The 18,576-nt window shown below is 40.8% G+C and overlaps 1 protein-coding gene across 5 annotated transcripts in view; it reads left to right on the forward strand.

Annotated features, from left to right (window-relative positions):
• spag9b (sperm associated antigen 9b) overlaps window positions 1-18,576 on the forward strand; it is a 41,476-nt gene that overhangs the window by 9,597 nt on the left and 13,303 nt on the right. For 3 of the 5 annotated variants that reach the window (XM_013913428.1, XM_005721894.2, XM_005721895.2), the window contains exons 2-6: window positions 5,490-5,610; window positions 7,982-8,052; window positions 8,964-9,061; window positions 14,687-14,834; window positions 18,084-18,522. In XM_013913428.1, the coding sequence (XP_013768882.1) occupies window positions 5,490-5,610; window positions 7,982-8,052; window positions 8,964-9,061; window positions 14,687-14,834; window positions 18,084-18,522 (877 nt within the window). Of the gene's footprint in view, window positions 1-5,489; window positions 5,611-7,981; window positions 8,053-8,963; window positions 9,062-11,842; window positions 12,454-14,686; window positions 14,835-18,083; window positions 18,523-18,576 lie in introns of those variants that run through there. The other 2 variants (XM_013913433.1, XM_013913435.1) reach the window with 1 other exon arrangement.

Here is an 18,576-nt window from a genome sequence, read left to right on the forward strand (position 1 = left end):
CCTGCTCTCTTGTTATTTCACAACAAATAGCACACCTTTACAAAATCGCTGTCAAAAATGTCAAATAGACTGTAACAAAGAAACTTGTGTTATTCTCATATTGTCATAAACATAAATACTGACGTGCTCAGATGACAGAGAACCATCATAGCAAACATATTACCAGCTGATCCTTAAGCTATGCAGGATGACTGATCCTACTGCATCAGCTGTTTAAATAGCAAGTGATGTTTTTGTGATTGCTTTTGGAAGTCTCCCTTGTTCTTATTCACCACTTATCTCATGCTCTGTTATAGAAGGAGACAGATTTCACAAAGTTTGAGCGACCACGATCACAAGCAGCCCATGTCAGTCTGCACACAGCAACCTGATCGTGACTTGAATGTGTGAAAATTGTTGATACTGCACATACAACAAAATGTATTCTTCTGCTGAATGATAGGTGCCGTCACTCAGAAAAACACTTATCAATGCATTATTTTTTTGTAGGGATACACCTGCTCTCTCTGTAGATGGTTCCAGTGCAGATAGCTGTGATTTTCACATTTACACCCACGTGTAGATGCACACAGCCCACACCAAAGCAACTGCCTTCTCTAAGGCTGATGAGCAGTGTGGCACAGATTCATTTATGAAGCTGCTCATTTAAAAAAGTCACTCTCGGAAAAAAGAATCAGATTAATCTCACCAAATCAACGCCGTATAGGCCAAGTCCTGCTTTTCTGTCCTTCAAGCTCAGAGGAATTCCTCTCATTGGCTTGCCTCAGCGAAAGGAGGAAAAGGCAAGGCAGGAAATTCTTTGGGAAAAACGGCACTTCCCTCAGTTCTTTTGTCCGTCCATAGTTATCTGCTGCTGATGTGGGAGAGGCCGCGCACTACTGACGAGTAATGCCAACTGATTGATCACCGTGAATCACTAACATGTACCAGGAGCAACCAATACTGGGTTCAGCATACTGTTGAATGGGTCCGTTTGACTGTGTCTTAAAGAAGAAAAGACTGAATTGTGACAGATGTGTCTGGCCATATTAGTTAAACTGCCGGAAAACTTTTTGCAGTTTTCAGTCGAGCGACTGAAGCAGCTGTCAATGAGAGTGAATACTGGTCATGGACATATGAGCTGATGCTAAGTACATGAGGAGGTTACATAGGATAGGCAAGAGGAACCTGGGCTTTAAAACAGGAGTTCACAAAACCAACTGGTGATGTTGCTGTAGCTATATCAGTCTGTAATACTCTGTTTGCGCGACAAGCAAATCAGCTTCCACTATGGATGAAAATTAGCAAAAGTGAGGCAAACAAAAGCATGTTGATTACTGCTGTAACATTAGAAATGTGACATGGTACCTATTTCAGCATTGAAAAATATCAAATATCCCAATACCCAAAGTGAAACCTGAATATCTGCCAAACAAATAGGCCTATAACCAAATCTTAGACATCTGTCTGGGATAGAAATGTGTCAATCACTGTTGAACTGATTGTGCACAATTTTAAATTGTCTCAAGTAGATAAATCCTTTCAGACTTGAGTTATATTCCATGTTTTCCTCTAGCTCCATCATGATGGAAATCTGATTCTGGAAATCTGATCCTTTCCAGTGCTGCTAAAAAGTCCAAGTCTTCCCCCATCTAGAGAAATAACACAACATCTGCTGTGTAATTGCCACACAGTTTTGTGCCATTCACAGTCTATGATTATGTCAGGTGATCACCTGAAATTTGGTGCACGCATATTTATCGTTCCCTCAGAATGAGTCGTAAGCACTGCAAAAGTCTGTTATCAGGTCAGGGTGTGTTTGTTTGTGTGTTCATTCGTCATTAACCAAACTACCAAAAGAGCACAACAGCAGTCTGACAATAGGGATGGCATGCTAGTATTAGCTCAAAGCGCTGATTAGTCTGCAGTAAATACAGCCTCTCATACAATGCATGCTACCAGTGATTATTGTAATATTAGTAATAATTCACTGTGATGCATTTCTGGCATCTGAGAATAAAGTTTTAGTGGTTTTGGTTGAAATTTTGTGTGAAGATTAATTATGAAAGTAGTTGGTGTTTTGTTTGACTAATAAATCGACTCATTGCAGTTCTAAGAAAGATGAGTAGGATCCCACAGTATGTTATCAAAACAGTGTTATGGTAAATGGCCTGTATTTATATAGTGCTTTTACTAGTCCCTAAGGACCCCAAAGCGCTTTACATATCCAGTCATCCACCCATTCACACACACATTCACACACTGGTGATGGCAAGTTATAGTAGCCACAGCCACCCTGGGGCGCACTGACAGAGGCGAGGCTGCCGGACACTGGCGCCACCGGGCCCTCTGACCACCACCAGTAGGCAACGGGTGAAGTGTCTTGCCCAAGGACACAACGACCGAGACTGTCCGAGCCGGGGCTCGAACCGGCAACCTTCCGATTACAAGGCGAACTCCCAACTCTTGATCTACAAGACAAATTATTTTACCATGACCTTTGGAAATCTATTAGACTACTGCAGGAGATCATCTAACCCTTTACTGCATCTGGTGTCCAGGACCTCAAACGCCCCCAGCTGTCCTAAACATCCCAGCAGGAATCTACAGCCAAAAGCTCTAAAAAGGAGCTGATTTCAGTCTCTGTCAATTGAGTGCCAATACAGTGAAGCCCTGTGTGGGGGTAGGCACACACTTGTTCTGGAAGCACATGTGTTTGTTAGTAGGAGAGTGTGTGTTGGCACCCAGGGACAAAGAGATCATTATCCATGTAGCGTAGGGGGAAGAGTGCATGGTCAAACGCTGGAACACTTATTCTCTGGAGCGCTGTCATATGTGCAAGCCTCCTTCCCAGGTCATATGAGGAGCAGCGTGGTGAGAAAGAGTTTGGGAGTTATGTAGATAAATGTCTTGCTGCAGTGTGTGTGTGTGTGTTGGGTGGGTGGGGGTCAACATATGTCAGCTGTAGAGTCAGTTAGTCCTTTATGGTGGTAAATGGTGTCTTTTAAAGTTAATTGTTGAAAGTCTTAGGGGGGAACTGGAGGTTTTTAAAACACAGACCCCTGCTGCTTCACCTATTTACCTCGTGTCTTTGTTATATACATGTGCAGACTGCGGCACCACAGATAGAGACATCTGACCGTGTTATTTTTAAAAAATCACAAAGTTTTCTTGATGAAACACGTTTTTATACACCTCAGGTCTTAATGGGACATGTTTAAATAAGAGGCTGCTTGTAACAGGCTTCTCAGGTGACCCTCATCTCTCTGCAGATGATACTCACCACCAGCCCGGGGCTCTGCTGCAGGGTGTCTAATTCACATCTGCATCACAAGACTGCATGTTTACAGCATCGGACACCTGATTCAGCTGAAGTACCAGTACAAATGAGACAAAGAGGCCAGCAGTACCCTGTGTATTCCCTTTTACTAGAAGTTTGCCTGTAGCCTTTAACCTTTAGTTATCAAAACAGTCCTACTGTATTTTATTGTTGCAATTATTCTGACCTGTAGCTATAAGATTCCCCATTCCTTTAAGTTTTTAAGTTCTCTTGTAACTGTAAATGCAATCTTAACAGTTCCCCACCTCCTTACTTTCCCAAAGATCTGAGTAATGCAGCATTTTAATATTTTCATTATTTGCTGAGTGATCTACTGAAACATTTGATCTCTGCTGTAGACATAGAAAATATTCATGTAAGAAACAATAACCTTTTTTTAGCTGCATTAGCAGCAAAGCCTAAACACATGCTGATCCGATGCACTGGATAAGTGCCTATACTTAGTCGCCCGTTTGGCTAATACAAGATGTGCAACCCCTAATTTACCTTATAATGTGTCTTATTAGTCTACTGTTGCCAGCTTGAAAAAAAGAATACAGAACCAGCCAGATTTTCTAACTTCAAACATTTTATATGTTCAGCTTGTACCGTTTCAGTTAAGTCCGTTAATAAAAGAGAGTCGACTAGTTCCTTATTTGTTGTGTATGAACAATGTCAACTCTGTTTTGTTGCTGGTATAAACAGTAAAGTAGGAAGTAAACTTTCTTGTCTCTCTCTTTGTCATCCACTGTGTGTGCAGAAATGCACTTAGGCCAAAACGCTTTGCTGTTCTGTCTGTGAAGGTTCTCAGTCATCCAGGTCATTGTAGTCTAAGGAGCTTGGAAAGAAAAGCATCTGGACTTCTTTAAGTTTCCTTGAAGACGTTTCGCCTCTCATCTGAGAAGCTTCCTCAGTTCTAAGAGCAACTGGTGGAGAGTCTGCAAGAGGGTCATGGACCCCCTATTGATCCTCCACCTAATCACACAAGCCAAGGTGTGAAAATGGGTGTGGGTCACAATCAGCCAAGGCTTTGAGTGAACTCATTGTGAAACCTAGCCCCACCCTATCATGTGAATACTGAGGTTTGCTGTTCTGTTCCTCATTATAACCGCTGTAGCAGACTGATAGTGCTACATGAATCAGCATTACTGATTTCTGTTTTATAATGTAATAAGAGTCTTGCTTTATTGTAACATACTGCTGCACAGTATGTTACACCACAAGAGCAAAATGATGAGTGCTAGACTGAAATAACTGAAGATTTTATGGTCACTCTAGTAATGTAGCTCTACTGGCTTGGTTACTCCACCACCTTGGTAAACAGTCAGTGTCAGCAGCACCTATGGTGATTTCCTGACTTTCGTACTGGTGCCACAAGGTTCGTGCTTGTAGTTAAACAGTATAAGGTAGTTTTGTTTATGTCGTACTGGAGTTCACTCCAAGTTCATAAACCTGTTTTGAGAATTCTTGTGGTCTTTTGAGTCATATTTCGTCGTATTTGCTTCTTTAAAGAATTTCATTTACTTCTTTTTTGTTATTGGATCCTTTAGAAACCCTCTTTACCAGATCTCTTTACAGTTTCATCTTATGTGTTAGATTTAATGTTGACTGATGGGTTTTTGGCTGGAGACAGTTTGAAGAAAGGGGTTGAAAATCAGGAGGTGAGTTTATCATAGTAATGATTTAACATGATTGCATGTCCAGGACTGTTTTAGAGGACTGAGGTTGCTGACAGCTGCTGCTATGAAGGCTGCAAAACCAATCCTGATACGGATATCAAATAGTACACAGAAAAGCATTCAAGCACAAGCTGTGAGGAAGCTGTTGCTTTGCACCTGTTGTGCTGAGATGTTGGATAACTTTGATAATGAACAGAAGACAGACGCTGTGCTTTGTTTCCTATTTGTAGTGATAGTATTAGTATCGCCCAGATTGTTATCAAGTACACACAGATGCAACATTTAGTCCACACAGCTCTATTTCATTCTTCTCTTTCAGGCAATGATTGCTTGACTGGCTAACGAAGCTGACCGCTCACATGCATGTGTGACATTTTTTCCTCCTGATGCTGTCATAAACAAATCATCAGTGGATGTTCTCGTGCTTACAGTAGCTTACAGTAGCTTACAGTACTCTTGTTAATGTCAGTGCTGTGGTAATAAATATCTGTTTTCACTGTGTCAATCTGCAGAGGTACATCGCCTTGGAAGACTCCCAGGATGGCGAGAAGAAGGATCTCCAGTGTCGACTGGTGACGTTGGAATCTCACACACGGCAGCTAGAGCTAAAAACTAGAAACTATGCAGATCAGAGTAAGTTGAATTTGCATTTTATCTGTAACGAGACACACACACACACACACACACACACACACACACACACACACACACACACACACCCTGTGAACAGCATCCACAGTTTGAAGCTTTTGTGAATGTTTATTTCCCTGATGTGCCACAGGGCAAAAAGACCACCTGAATGAAGCCTATTAGTGACATACTGTGAAGTGCTTAACTTACCAAATGAGCTCAAATAGAGTACGTTTAAAGCCCAGGAAAGTTTTACTGGGCTTTAATCTAAAAAAATAATATCTTTTAGATGTGATATAATAAGTTCATTTCTGAAGTAGTACTTAAGAACGATACCATCCCTCACAGTGTGGGAGCCTTTCAAAGGCATGAAAAAAAAAACCCTTCATGATGTGGGCATTACTCCACTGGTGACATAGTGTGTCACTGTCTGTTTGGTCCACCACAGTATCGCAGCACATTCCTCTTCTTCCATGCTCAGGGGAAATTTGCGAATTCTCAGCAAATCTCTTTTTAATTCTTTCGATCTGACGCTTCCTCTTTTTTCTGGTTATGTCATTGTGCCAGTTTCATTTAGTCTGTAATTTATGTTCATGGTCAGAATTGGCAGCAGAGAGAACTGCATCACTGCACTGTGTTCCTGTCAGTGGAAACACGTCTGTGTAAAGCGCACCAAATTTAGCTCCAAGCTCTAATTGGATAATGTGTTTTGACAACAAGACATTTGTTATCAGGAGTTTTCATGTTTATATTATTTCCTGGCACATAACAGGCCTTAATAGGCATGACGACGTTTGACTAAATGACATCTGAATTGGAAAACTGATTTAGAAATCTGACTTTTTATGTAGAAAACTGTGAATTCATGTAGACTATGTGCAAATTCTGACACACAAGTGAGCCAGATTTTAACACAAGTCACGATCAGAACCAGATCAAGTCTTGTTTTATTTGTGGATTAATTGTTTGCATGTGGGGCTTTCCTTAACAATCACACTGTTTTGTGAACACACCTGTAAATAACACCACAGTTATTTCTGCTGCACTCTTTCACATCTACTTCCTCTATGAGCCCCCTCAAAAAACCCCAAACTAAATCACAGTTTTCCCCACAATATGCAGCTGCTCTGGTGCTCGTCATTGCTAACGTGCATGTTAATTCTCAAGAATTCTCGAATCAAGCTTTGCTAAACATCTGCGGATTTGAAACTTTGTGCATGTTCAAGGCAGAGGGTGCTGCTAGTGCTCAGGCTTCTGCAAACCTTTAGGGCCACCTTTGACGGAGTGCACTTGCATGGCTGGAATCTGAATAACACACTAAACTACTGCCCGACTGTTTGGCCCTGAATGAGCAGGGCCACCTGAGAGCCACAAACACTGGAATCAGTAAGTTGTCCTCAACTGGCTGGATAGAACTCAGAGCAATGTTTCTGTGTTTATTTATTTTTTACTAATTATAAAGATGCATCATTTCCATTCTTATTCCTTGAAGTTCCTTTAGCTTTTGTCAGACATGGATACAGCTACTGCAGACCTCTTTCTGTTAAAATCTGTGTTTAATATGAAGGTGTAAACAGTCATATGATGCTAACAGGTTCATCTCCATGACACTGACAGTAGTTGCACTATATTGTCTATGAATGAGGTTTTAGATCTAGCGACATCTGACGCACAACTCGGCCTTCTTAATAAAGGTACCGTAATCTATTTTTATAATTAAAGTCAAGTTCTACATTTACTTCGTTAGCACACTGATACACACTTAAGTAGATATATCAAATATTAAATTTAGGCTTATACGTAAAGTTTATTCATTTCTATAAGTTACATTGAAAACTTATTCCAGCTTCTAAACTGTGACTGTGCCTGAAAGCTCAACTCTGAGGATTTCAGTGTCATTTGCTGTTAGATCAGCCCTGTAGTAAAAACTCAGAAGAAAGACTCCAAAAAAAATGAAATAAAACTACAAACAGCTGGAATCGGCAGCATTTGTCTTTTATCCAACTGAGCTACTCAACATGCAGGAGATACACATTCAGAGTGATGATGATTTATTTTTTATTAATTTCATTATTATTTTTAGTAATGGAAAAGCAAAAAGGATGCCTTTTGGACTTGATGTTGGGTATTCAGAGCTGTGGGTACATCTGCCCCCAGTTCTTTGGTGGCACTCGGGAGGATTTTGTTGGTGCATGGCAGCCCTCTTCTGGCTCTGAGATATTACTGCAGCAGATAACTGTATCATGCTCAGTGACATAACATGTAAAAACATTGGATTTTCCACTCTCATAGAGTCTAGGCTTTCAGTATTTTCAGTAAAATTGGTTCTAGTCCTGTTCCTGTTTTCATTATATGAACTTTGTTTCTTATCCAGTTAGCAGATTGGAGGAGAGAGAAGCAGAGCTCAAAAAAGAGTACAATGCCCTTCATCAGAGACACACTGAGGTAAGAGTGTGAGATGTTTGTATGGATGCTTTTACAGGAAGCTGTGGGGAAAAAATCTGTAATATTATTATTTTTATAACTTGCACAGCATATAAATAAAGAATAAGTGAAAACGTGCTGGGATAAGCAGCCAAGAAACTCCATATGGTTTCCATATCCTTAAGATTTGATTGGTTGATAGCTGTTTAGTCATTTTTAAGATCAGATTATTTTGCAGTGTAATGATATTAAATATGTCTCATTATCCCAAAAAACATCAAAAGTAACAGGTTATAATCTCAGCATGACAGAATGTTTAACTGAACTAATGTGTATGTCTGTGTGTACATTTAACATATGCTGTTCTTTACCTGCATATTCAAGTTTATAAGGTTATTCATGTGCATTCATGTGTGGGGAGGACTTACCTGTGACCACACAGTGGAGTGTTTTCAAACACCGTGATAAGTAATGGATCATAAGTAACTGCACAGCAAAAGTCGAGCCTTTTCTTTTTTCAGGAGACCATCAAGAATCGGTTTGAGTCTTAAATGGAAAAACAAATGTAACAACAAATTGTTGAGGAAAAGAAGAAAAAGAATGATTTTAAACATGAAGAATCTGAAAGTAAATGAGGTTTTTGCTGAGCCTTCAGTCTGTCCCTGTCTGTTGTTCATTATTTATCACTAACTGTTGCCTCAATGTCCAAATAAACCTCTGAGGCCTCAGCAGCCAACTGCTAATCTGAATAATGTTGAACAGGGGAGATGAAAGCCTAATGAAGGCTGTCACCTACACACTGCATCAACATGGTTCTTTGTAAGGCTGACTGTCACAGCTGTGGACCCAAAGCACTTCATATTCATTAGTGCAGTTTGTATCGGTGAGATCACTTCATGTCCTAACGATCGTCTCGCTTGTATATCTTTTAGATGATCCACAGCTACATGGAGCATCTGGAGCGGACTAAACACCAACATGCAGCGATGACAGCAGAGCCCTCAGATACAGGAACATCAGTCAGGACACGGTTAGACAACCGCACTGTTTTTCTTTTTTTCTTTTTTTTCCTCTTTTCTTTTCTTGTTTCATATTATAGTTGGAGACAGTTGGGTACCTTCAATATCTGAACCAGCACAGGTACCTGAGAGTCCATATTTCACATTTGAGACTTTTTTATTTATTGAAAACTTTTTACCTTCCTCACCACAGGGATGTAATAAAAAGGAAGTTCAAACAGTCAGGCTTTGTTTGTCTTTGCAGGCTTAAAAAAAAACCAAAATCCCAGTAGGAGATAATTGGTGTCACGGTGATGATTACCAACTTTCTCTGTTAACCCGGGCTTTCTGCTTTGGGCTCTGCACGTGCTCACCCACAAATGGGCGAATCCATGCCTCCTATTACTCTGCAAAATGATCATTAGGAGTGTTGCCTACTCGAGCCACACATGTTGTAACAAGGTGATGCTGATGAAATTGTGATTTTTAAAAAAATTTTTTTTTAACATTTTCTATAAAATCTATTTTAAAAAAATAACCGTATTACGACACAGCAGCACTGTTGCAAAAGAGACAAGAAGTTGATGAGATTAGTTAATATTGGTGTTTAGCAGTGAACATGAGCAGTGAAATAGCAGCTTACTATTTTACCGCTGAGTGTGTTCTTGGCGCTGCTGTTTATTTCTCAGGTGAAAGGCGTACATGAGAGTTCTGACACTTTAAACTGGATTCATTAAAAACGGTGAAGGTTACAGTCGCACAGCCCACTAAAGACGTGGAAATGTAAAATGTATTTTATTTATTGGACAAGTATTGTGTGTGTGTGTGTGTGCGCGTGTGTGCGCGCTGTTATTCCAGTGATGTAAAAGAGACTTGGAACCAAGTACAACAGCATTTATATTTTCTGCATCATCATCTCAAACAGTGGGAGTGCACAGTTTGTGCTGCTGTAACTTTACAGCTTCATGTTAGTAAGGTCCAGCTTAACAATTTGCACATTTAAGATGATTTTTTTTTTTTTTTACCCAGCAGAGTCTTCCTTGCACTTACAACATGCTTGTAAACATGGTGAGTCCATGCTGTTAACTGTTAAGTTAAAACATTTACAAGCAGGGTAAACAGTCCAATTTCTGTGATAACTTATCCTGCTACAGGATTGGAAGCTATCGCTGCCTCTCTAAAAGCTTCATCATCACCATCATCCTCAAATAAGTGCAAAATTTAGCCTTTAGTCCTTCTGTGAATTTGACATTCATGCTGTCAGATGTGGTACATTCAACTTTGACAAGTGTTTGGTTGTCCAGATATTTCCTCAGATTAGACGTGTTTCCATAACCAGCTTTGCATTTTGATCTACAAACATCTGCGTCAAAATTTGAAAAGTGTAGCCATAAAAGTTGAAACACTACTTTCGACCCGCCATTGTGGGAGGTGGAGTGCTAAATTATCCGCCAAGGCTAACAAGCTTGGTAGACATCCATAAACTGCATGGAGGCATTATAAAGACAGGCTTAGGACTCAAATGATGGTAACATGACTGGGGTACTCTGTGAAGTCAAAACTTTTATTACTGCAGTAGACTGGTTTAAGGTCAAATAGCTGCAACACAACTTTTTATTCAGTGTGGTTTATAATCTATCTGCTTACAGTAGAAATGCAGTATGCTTTTTTTTATTATTATTTTCTGAGGTCAGTCTAAGCACAAATGATCCAAAGCTGTGGTTTCAGTTTCCCCCCCCCCTCTTTTCTTGACTTTGTATGATGTTATTTATAACACAACAGATATTACTGTGCTCATCATCATTAAGAGTACAGGGGAAGTTGTCAAATGACAGCCTCACTTGTACCCTTAATGATGGTTTTGACACCTCAGTGTATATCAATAAAAACTTTGATGACCATTTGAATAGAATCAAGGGTAGCTGCATAGGCAGAGGCTGCTCATTTCAGAAAAGAGCCTCAAAGGTTACAGCTACTAGCTTTTCAAGAGATAAAGGGTTAATCTGGGCAGCTCGTGCACACATCTCTGTCCAGAAGCCCCACCCACCTCCTGTTCAAACTTTCTCTTTACAAAGGGCAGCCAATCAGAAAGCAGTTGGCTTAAAGTGAAGGGGCATATATACAATAAGGATTATTATGAAGAGCTAATCACACAAAGCTGCTCTAGCGGAGTCCAGGACTTAAACTATTGAGCTGAAAATGAGCAGAATAAGATGCCTACAACATCAGCATGAAGCATGTTAGCCTTGTGACATTAGCGTTTAGCTCAACCTAACATGGCTGTGCTCAAATAACTGAACATATAACACGTTCCAGGCACAGATGCATACAGATTGCTATACTGAGCTTACATATATGATCTAAATGTAGTAATCTAATTTTATTATAACTTGGACTTGAACTTTGGACTCAAACCTGGGCTGCTGCTTTGTGGCCACACAGCCTGTAGTCACCTTAGTCACCTGAACACCCACTGAGCTAAACTGAAGGCCCCCCCCCCTTAATTTTTCTTGGGGTTTTTTTTTTTTTTTTGTCCAGCATTTTTTTACTGTTGACAAACTTTAACATTAGATACCTGATGCATTCAGTGAATGCAGTTTCTCACTCACACACACACTCACGCATGCACATGCACGCACTCTCACACACACACACACATGCTCGTTTTGATCAGTCTCCTCATTATGCAGCCAGTAAGCTGCAGCCTGAGAAGAGGCATATGGAACGAGCTGCCTCAGCATCCAAAAGGGAGAGGGAGATGGAGAGAGAGACGGAGAGGGAGGGGTGGTAGTGGGTGCCATCGCACGGAGAGAGGGAAAGCGTCAGAGTGTTCTAGACTGCACAGTGGCTGCCGTGTGGCATCTCGGCAGAGGATAGGAAGAGGAAAGGAGCAAGAAAAACAATCACCTTCCAGTGGAGTACAGTGAAACGAGAGCTGAAGCTACCAGTCTCTCTCTGCTCCGGATCATCTGCCGCGCTGCTCTAATCTCTGACTGGTGCTGAAGCCACCAGGATTACTGTTGTTGTGATTGTTGCTGACACATTGCTGCGCTTCTGACCTGCTCCCACTGTCTCTTGGTGCCTCAGCACTGAGCTGCAGAGCCCACAGCTCTGCACTCATTGGGGACTTTGACCTAGGAGGATACAACATCTTTGACTTCTGCTGTAGATGTACCCGCAGTAGTAAAACTGAAAACAGCAGAGTGTGGTTACCTGTCTCCGGCGAGGCGAGGGACCATGATTTGGGGGGGGCCATGAGCCCCGGGTGTATGCTGCTGTTTGTTTTTGGCTTTGTAGGGGGAGCGGTGGTCATCAATTCTGCTGTGCTAGTCTCTCTATCAGTGCTGCTGCTGGTTCACTACTCTGTTTCTACCGGAGGCTTACCTGCCCTGCCTTCCTTACCCTCCTTACCCAGACCCAGCAGGTACAAAATATGTTTGTTTGTGTTATGTGAGTTGCGTAGTTATGTGAAATCAGTAATTGCAGCTACAGAGTCTTTGACACCTTGCAGTGTTGCTGCCATGTGGGTGCGTTTGTCTGACACTATCAGACTGCACTCTAAAAGTAGGTCAAAAGAGAGAGAGGGATGTGAGTGGCATGAGTCATATCTTGACTAAATCATCTTTCCCAATTTCACCTTTGAAATTGGTGGTTTTGGTGGGTGTACCAGTTGATAATAACCATCTTTTGAAAGTAAAACTGAAAACTGGCGCTGGTAAGCTTAACATGTAAAATATTTTTTCCCCCTGTTATGTTTCAAAAAACAAAAACGAGTGCCGCTCACCATCAGTGGGCCTGCGTGTGACTGCTGTGTCTATTGTTTTTTTAGGGCTGCTTTTAATCGCTGCTTCCCGGCTGCTTTATTCCCCATGGCAGCCATTGTTCTCTTCACTCTACAACAGTTGTTTTTTTTGGTCACTGTAGTGTGAAAAGCTGCTTGTGTGTATTAGCTCGATGCAGTGGAGAACACTGTGTTACAGTTGTTGTCAAAGTTTGTGTACATCACTTCCAGAGTTTATTTATTGAAGCTGAAGATGATTTCTTCCTAAGCTGTACATTAATAACACAGATGACAAAATGCACCTTTTCTCTGATAGAGGCTGGTAAAGTTGGTTTTGTGTGACTTGCCTGAGCCTAGTAGTTGGGAGCTAATTGAGTTTATGAGGCAACAAGTTATTTTTCTCCTCCCACCACTTCAGTGCCAAGGGAGTCTTTGCTACAACACCTCTCTGTGAAATACCCATTCAGTTTTGTCACACACTTTGTGTTGTTTTGTCTAACTGATTACATCATGACGATCTGCTTTCACTGCACTGGAAAATGTCCATTTAATTTAGCAAGATCAAATTAAATGGAATATTTTTTGGAGGAGTATAACAGTAACTGTTTAACAAAACAGAGCAAAAAGGATTCAGTAAGAACCCATTGTTTGTATAGTATCACATAAACTACACTCATTAATGTACACGTCCTGCATTTTTCTGTGGTTCCTTTTTAATTAAGACCTCTGCTGCAAAATAAATGTAATCTTTAGCTCTGCTAGCAGTGTGACTACAATATCTCAGCAACTAATGGATTAAACATTGTAAAATTTGGTATAGATATTCATGGAGCTTATCAAATTCAGTCATGATGAACTTACTAAGCCAATTCAAGGTGGATTTGCACAAAGCGTAAAATCCTCTATCATACAGACCTTGTCAGTCACTTGCCAAGGGAATAATATTCTTGGGATAAGTTGTTAACTTTAGTGATACCTTCACCTTTTTCTTTATGAGCACTATAATCAGGTCAGAATTTTAGTTTTAATTAATTAATGCTGTAGTTTAAGACCAACTACTAAATAATTATTAGCTTACAACTTGTGATTGCCAAGACAAACATGTGCATGGATAATTCTTTGCTATGGGAATGACCAATGGCCTTTCTGTAGAGCTTGGACGTATATTTGTAACTACAGGTGTTGCTGTTGTGGTCAGTAGAAAGAATGCAGGCTTAAAACACTTTACTTTTTAAACTCGGAAGATATTTTTTTTATACAGTCTGTGGGAGTGACCCACAGTACCCATGTGGCAGCTAACGTCAGTGTATGTGGCTTTGTTTTTAAAGCCTCACATGCTGAGCAGCGAGACTAAAACGTAGACCCGGAGTTTTATTGTTCCGATAATGCGGCACTATTGTTTTTGTGCAAAGGTTATGCCTTTGAAAATTAAAATGATTAATGTGGACGTAGCTAAAGATTGACCTCAGAGACCAGCTCACATAAGTCTCTGAGGACACATGTAGGTAGGTATGCTGCAGCAGTTAATTTCCAGTAAGAAATAAAGAGCTTTCATTTTCTACTATGAAAGGCTTTATGTTTAAATATTTAGTATTTGAACAAATAAAAACAAACTGCTGGTATTTGAAAAATATGTCTCATTCCTTTAATTTTTTTTTATTCTGAACATCTTTTCTACCTTTTATGTGTTGAAGGAAATTATTCATTTACATCTTGTTTCAGTGTTTTAATGAAAGTGTTTGGATGATTTTCACATTTTCAGTTGGGATTTTTAACGTTGGCATGGCTAATTGTAAAACATTAACAGACCAGCCCCTTAGAAAATCGTTCTCATCACGTTTGAGTTATCCCTCTTTCTGCGTCTCTCCGTCTCCAGGAAGGAGCGTCCAGTCTCCATGGGCCTGTTCCAACTTCCTGCAGCTGAAGGCATGACCCCTGACCTCCACAGAGAACCCGTGGACACCCCATCTGAACCATGGAGATTCAACAACCTTAGCCATCCACGGTCTAACACCAGCCTCAAGGTATGATGTAGGCAGGTCACTGTTTGCACTGTTAATTCATTCCAAAGAAAGACTTCTCTTCATATCAACAATTCCAAAGTGTAAAGTTAGCAAGCTTCCCACGGATCAGATCCATGACATCATCTCGTGTTCGCTTAAGAGTTTGTGAAGCTAAATCGAAAGCATCCAGTGCCAGCAGAAACACCAAAGAAAGACTACATTTCCATCCAGAGAGAAAGGGTTGTTCAGTGTGCCCAGAATTTTTAACAGCGCGTGCGAGAGAGAGCGAGATGGGGTGGCGTGGAGCCCAGGAAACAGGGAAAGTGGTACCATTCGGGGGCCTGCCTTTAACCTCAGGGGAGGGTAGAAAGGACAGTGTGTCTTCACATTGTTGCTGTTGGTAACCATGCTTCCAGCAAAGCTCCATCATGAATATTTATGAGCATCTAATAAGTATTCATTTGTAGTTATTACACTAGTACTGGGTCAAGAGGACATATTAAGAGTGTGAAAGTGAAATAACATTCAGTTATCAAAGTTTTGCAATGCTGGCATATCCCAGTGTATCCTTTTTCCAACTTAGCTTTTACACAATGACACGGTTTTACACTTCACTCTTAGTCCAGCTGCACAGCAGCGCCTTTGTGTTTTGTCCTCTTAGTTGACCTTTTCAGAAGATTTAGTTAATGATCCCATTCTCCCGCCACGTTCAGCAGCTTGTATGTGTTTGTGTGCAGATGTTTTTTTGGAAGCTTAGGAAAGAGCCACAGTCAACAGTTGAGCACTGTTCTCCCCCAATTGGCTGTACAGTGTAACTATAGCAACAATGGAGTGACGCCATTGTGCAGACAAGTAACCTGAAAGGAAATACTCCCACCGGTGCAGAGGGAGGAGAATAGGTGGACTCGGAGAGGGAAGAGGGATTATGTTAGAGGAAACTGTAGCATGGATATAATTTAATTCTCTAATACTGTCTGCGAACGCCTCTTTATCCCTTTTGTGTTTGTCAAGATGACAGAGGGATCTGGATGATGGCGTTATTGTCCTGATTGATTCTTTTGCATCAGCACTGTCCTATTTATGGGATAGAGGTCTCCGGCATTAGAGGATCAAAACAATTGAGGCTTAGAAAATCGAAATGCCTCTGCTAAGTGCTCGTGAACTTTAGAGGACGAACGTAATACTTGAAAGTTTTGATTTGATTGACTTTTACAGAGACATTTCGGCAAAGCGGTGACCTTTACTGCCAAAGGAAGCCTTGAACAGGACTCACTGCTATGTTTCATAAGTTCAGGCCTTTCCCACACTTTTCCTGTTGTCGGCTTTTGAGCTTTTCATCTTCCTTAGAGTGGTTTCACATTAGCGTGGCCACTATATAGCAGTAAAACTACATAGTGTGTTTAGTGAATAATTCATTTCCAATGTTTCTCAGCTTGAAGAACTGTTTTCTCCAGTCACAGTGGAAGGTGAAAGTTCACCACAGAATGTTCCCAATGTGGATGTTGATCACGACCAGGTAGAAACTAGAGCCTGTGCATCCACCAGGCTAATGTAGTTCTGTGCTCTGTCTTAGGTGGTTTGCAGGTTTTGCACTGTGTGTGTGTTTGTGCGTTTTAATATTTGCTCATGCTAAAAACTAAAAATACTTTAAGTCCCAGTGATAATGCACGATGCTTGCCTAGCAACAGAGTGTTTTAGCAGTATCAGAAGGGGAAGTGCCTCTTTGCCTCTTTTATTAAATGAACTAGAAACAATAATTCAGGTTTAATCACATTTTAAAAGATTTGTGAAGTTGAGCTGTTTAGGGCCTGCATCCCAGATTGAGGGAAACTTAAACCTGTTTAAATGTGGAATGATTCTTTGAGGCAGAATGGACTCTGCACCAGACCTGTAACAGTGCACCACTCCTGGCATTGAGGATCCTAGAAAACTGATCAAGAAGCTGATAATCAAGTGATCCAGTTAATTAGCAGATAACTACATGCGGCATCCACTAAACTTGGATTGATGTCCTTTATAGACTTTTAGTAATTACAGCAGCAAAAAATGCCTTGTAGCGGAATATACAGTGTAAACTGAAGCCTGTCGGAGGTGAGGTCAGATAAGTAACTGAAAATCAGTCAAAAGTGACGTTTCTTATTTCTTATATCGGAATAATCCTGCCCATGTCAGGCACAGTTTTGACTGGAAAGCTCGAGCAGCTTGTGCCAAAATAAAAATGTCTTTTCTGTCATTGAGATACATTTTTGTTTTTTAGTAAAGATGACATCAAACCAGATGATGAAAACTGCAGGATGGAGTAGTTTCAACGACACTTGGAGCACAGTCATAATACAGAGGAAAAAAGTAGTTTGGCGTATTTACAGTATAAGCCTAGTGAAGTATATGTACAGTGGGGGAAATAATTATCTGCTATCCTGCTGAATTTGTAAGTATGTTCACTTAAAGTAATGAACAGTCTGTTTTTCTGTTAATTTCATTTTAATGGAGAGTGAGAAAGAGAGAGAACATGAACCACAAATAAAAAACAAACAAACCCCAAAATCAAATTACACAAGTCATAAAAAGATTTGCATGTCATTAAGTGAAATAAGTATTTAATCCCAAAGCAAAACATGACAGTACTTGGTGGAGAAATCCTGTTTGGCACGCACTTTGAACAGTAAGACATTTCTTGTAGTTGGTCACCAGGTTTTCGCACATCTCCGTAACAAGTTTGGCCCACTCGTCTTTACAGAAACTCTTTAAATCTGCTGCTTGGCGACTCGAAGCTTCAGCTCCGTCCACAGATTTTTATGGCAGGTTTGAGGTCTGGGAACTGGCTCGGCCGCTCCATGATCTTACTCTTCTTGTTTTTTTAGACACTATTTGATGCCTTGTTCATCTATGGTTTTGTAATATTTTAGCTTTAATTGAATAAAGGGTTTGTTTAGCATGTTGCATTCTGGGTTGGGTTTTTGTGTGTATCCGTGTGTTTAGCTGCATGGTAAAATGTTCCCATTTTAACACGGTTAACACATAATGTTCTGTTTGAATGGAGGAAATGTAGATTCTCCTTACTGATGATGTCCTAGTGGAACTACAATTGAATGACAGTAATTTATATGTGAACTTTGCTTGGCTTTGTTATGAATGCAGTGAGGTGCACATAACCTACTTTTTACAGTTGATAAGGAGTGAATTTAAAGTTTTAAAGACTTCCTGAGGCTCATAGTTTTATTTTTTGCTACCTCGTATCTTCTGATTGCCGTTTTCCTCCTTCACCTTAAGGATGAACTGTCCCAACTGAACTGTGGGAGTTCCAGGCCCAACACGCAAACCAACCAGGGAAGCGTCTCTAAAAACGGAACACCTGTGTCTTTACAAGATGGAGGGTTCAAATCCACCACTCCCTCGCTGGGGGGTGCCTCTAAATCAAACACCCCCACATCTAACTACAGCAATAATTCTCAGTCCACCACACCACTGTCTCCTTTTGATGGTGGTTCCACTGGCATGAGTCCCATGTCTAGTCTTGGGAGAGGGTCTGCTTCTGATGTTGCCATGGAGTCTGTGGACACCCCCTTAAAAGACCAGGAAACTTCAGATGGCCACAACAAAAACCTGGACCGGAGCAGTGGAAAGCCAGAGAGCAATAAAAACATAGCAGCGGTGCAGGAAGGACAACAGAAGGGTCCTGAGTCTGATACTACACCTCTTAAAGAGGATGGTCAGTGCTTCTCTTATCACAGCTTCTCTGTTGCGGTAACATGACTGCACTCCC

The sequence above is a fragment of the Pundamilia nyererei genome, unplaced genomic scaffold (assembly GCF_000239375.1).
Source record: "Pundamilia nyererei isolate P.nyererei 1_Seehausen unplaced genomic scaffold, PunNye1.0 scaffold00005, whole genome shotgun sequence".
NCBI lineage: Eukaryota > Metazoa > Chordata > Actinopteri > Cichliformes > Cichlidae > Pundamilia > Pundamilia nyererei.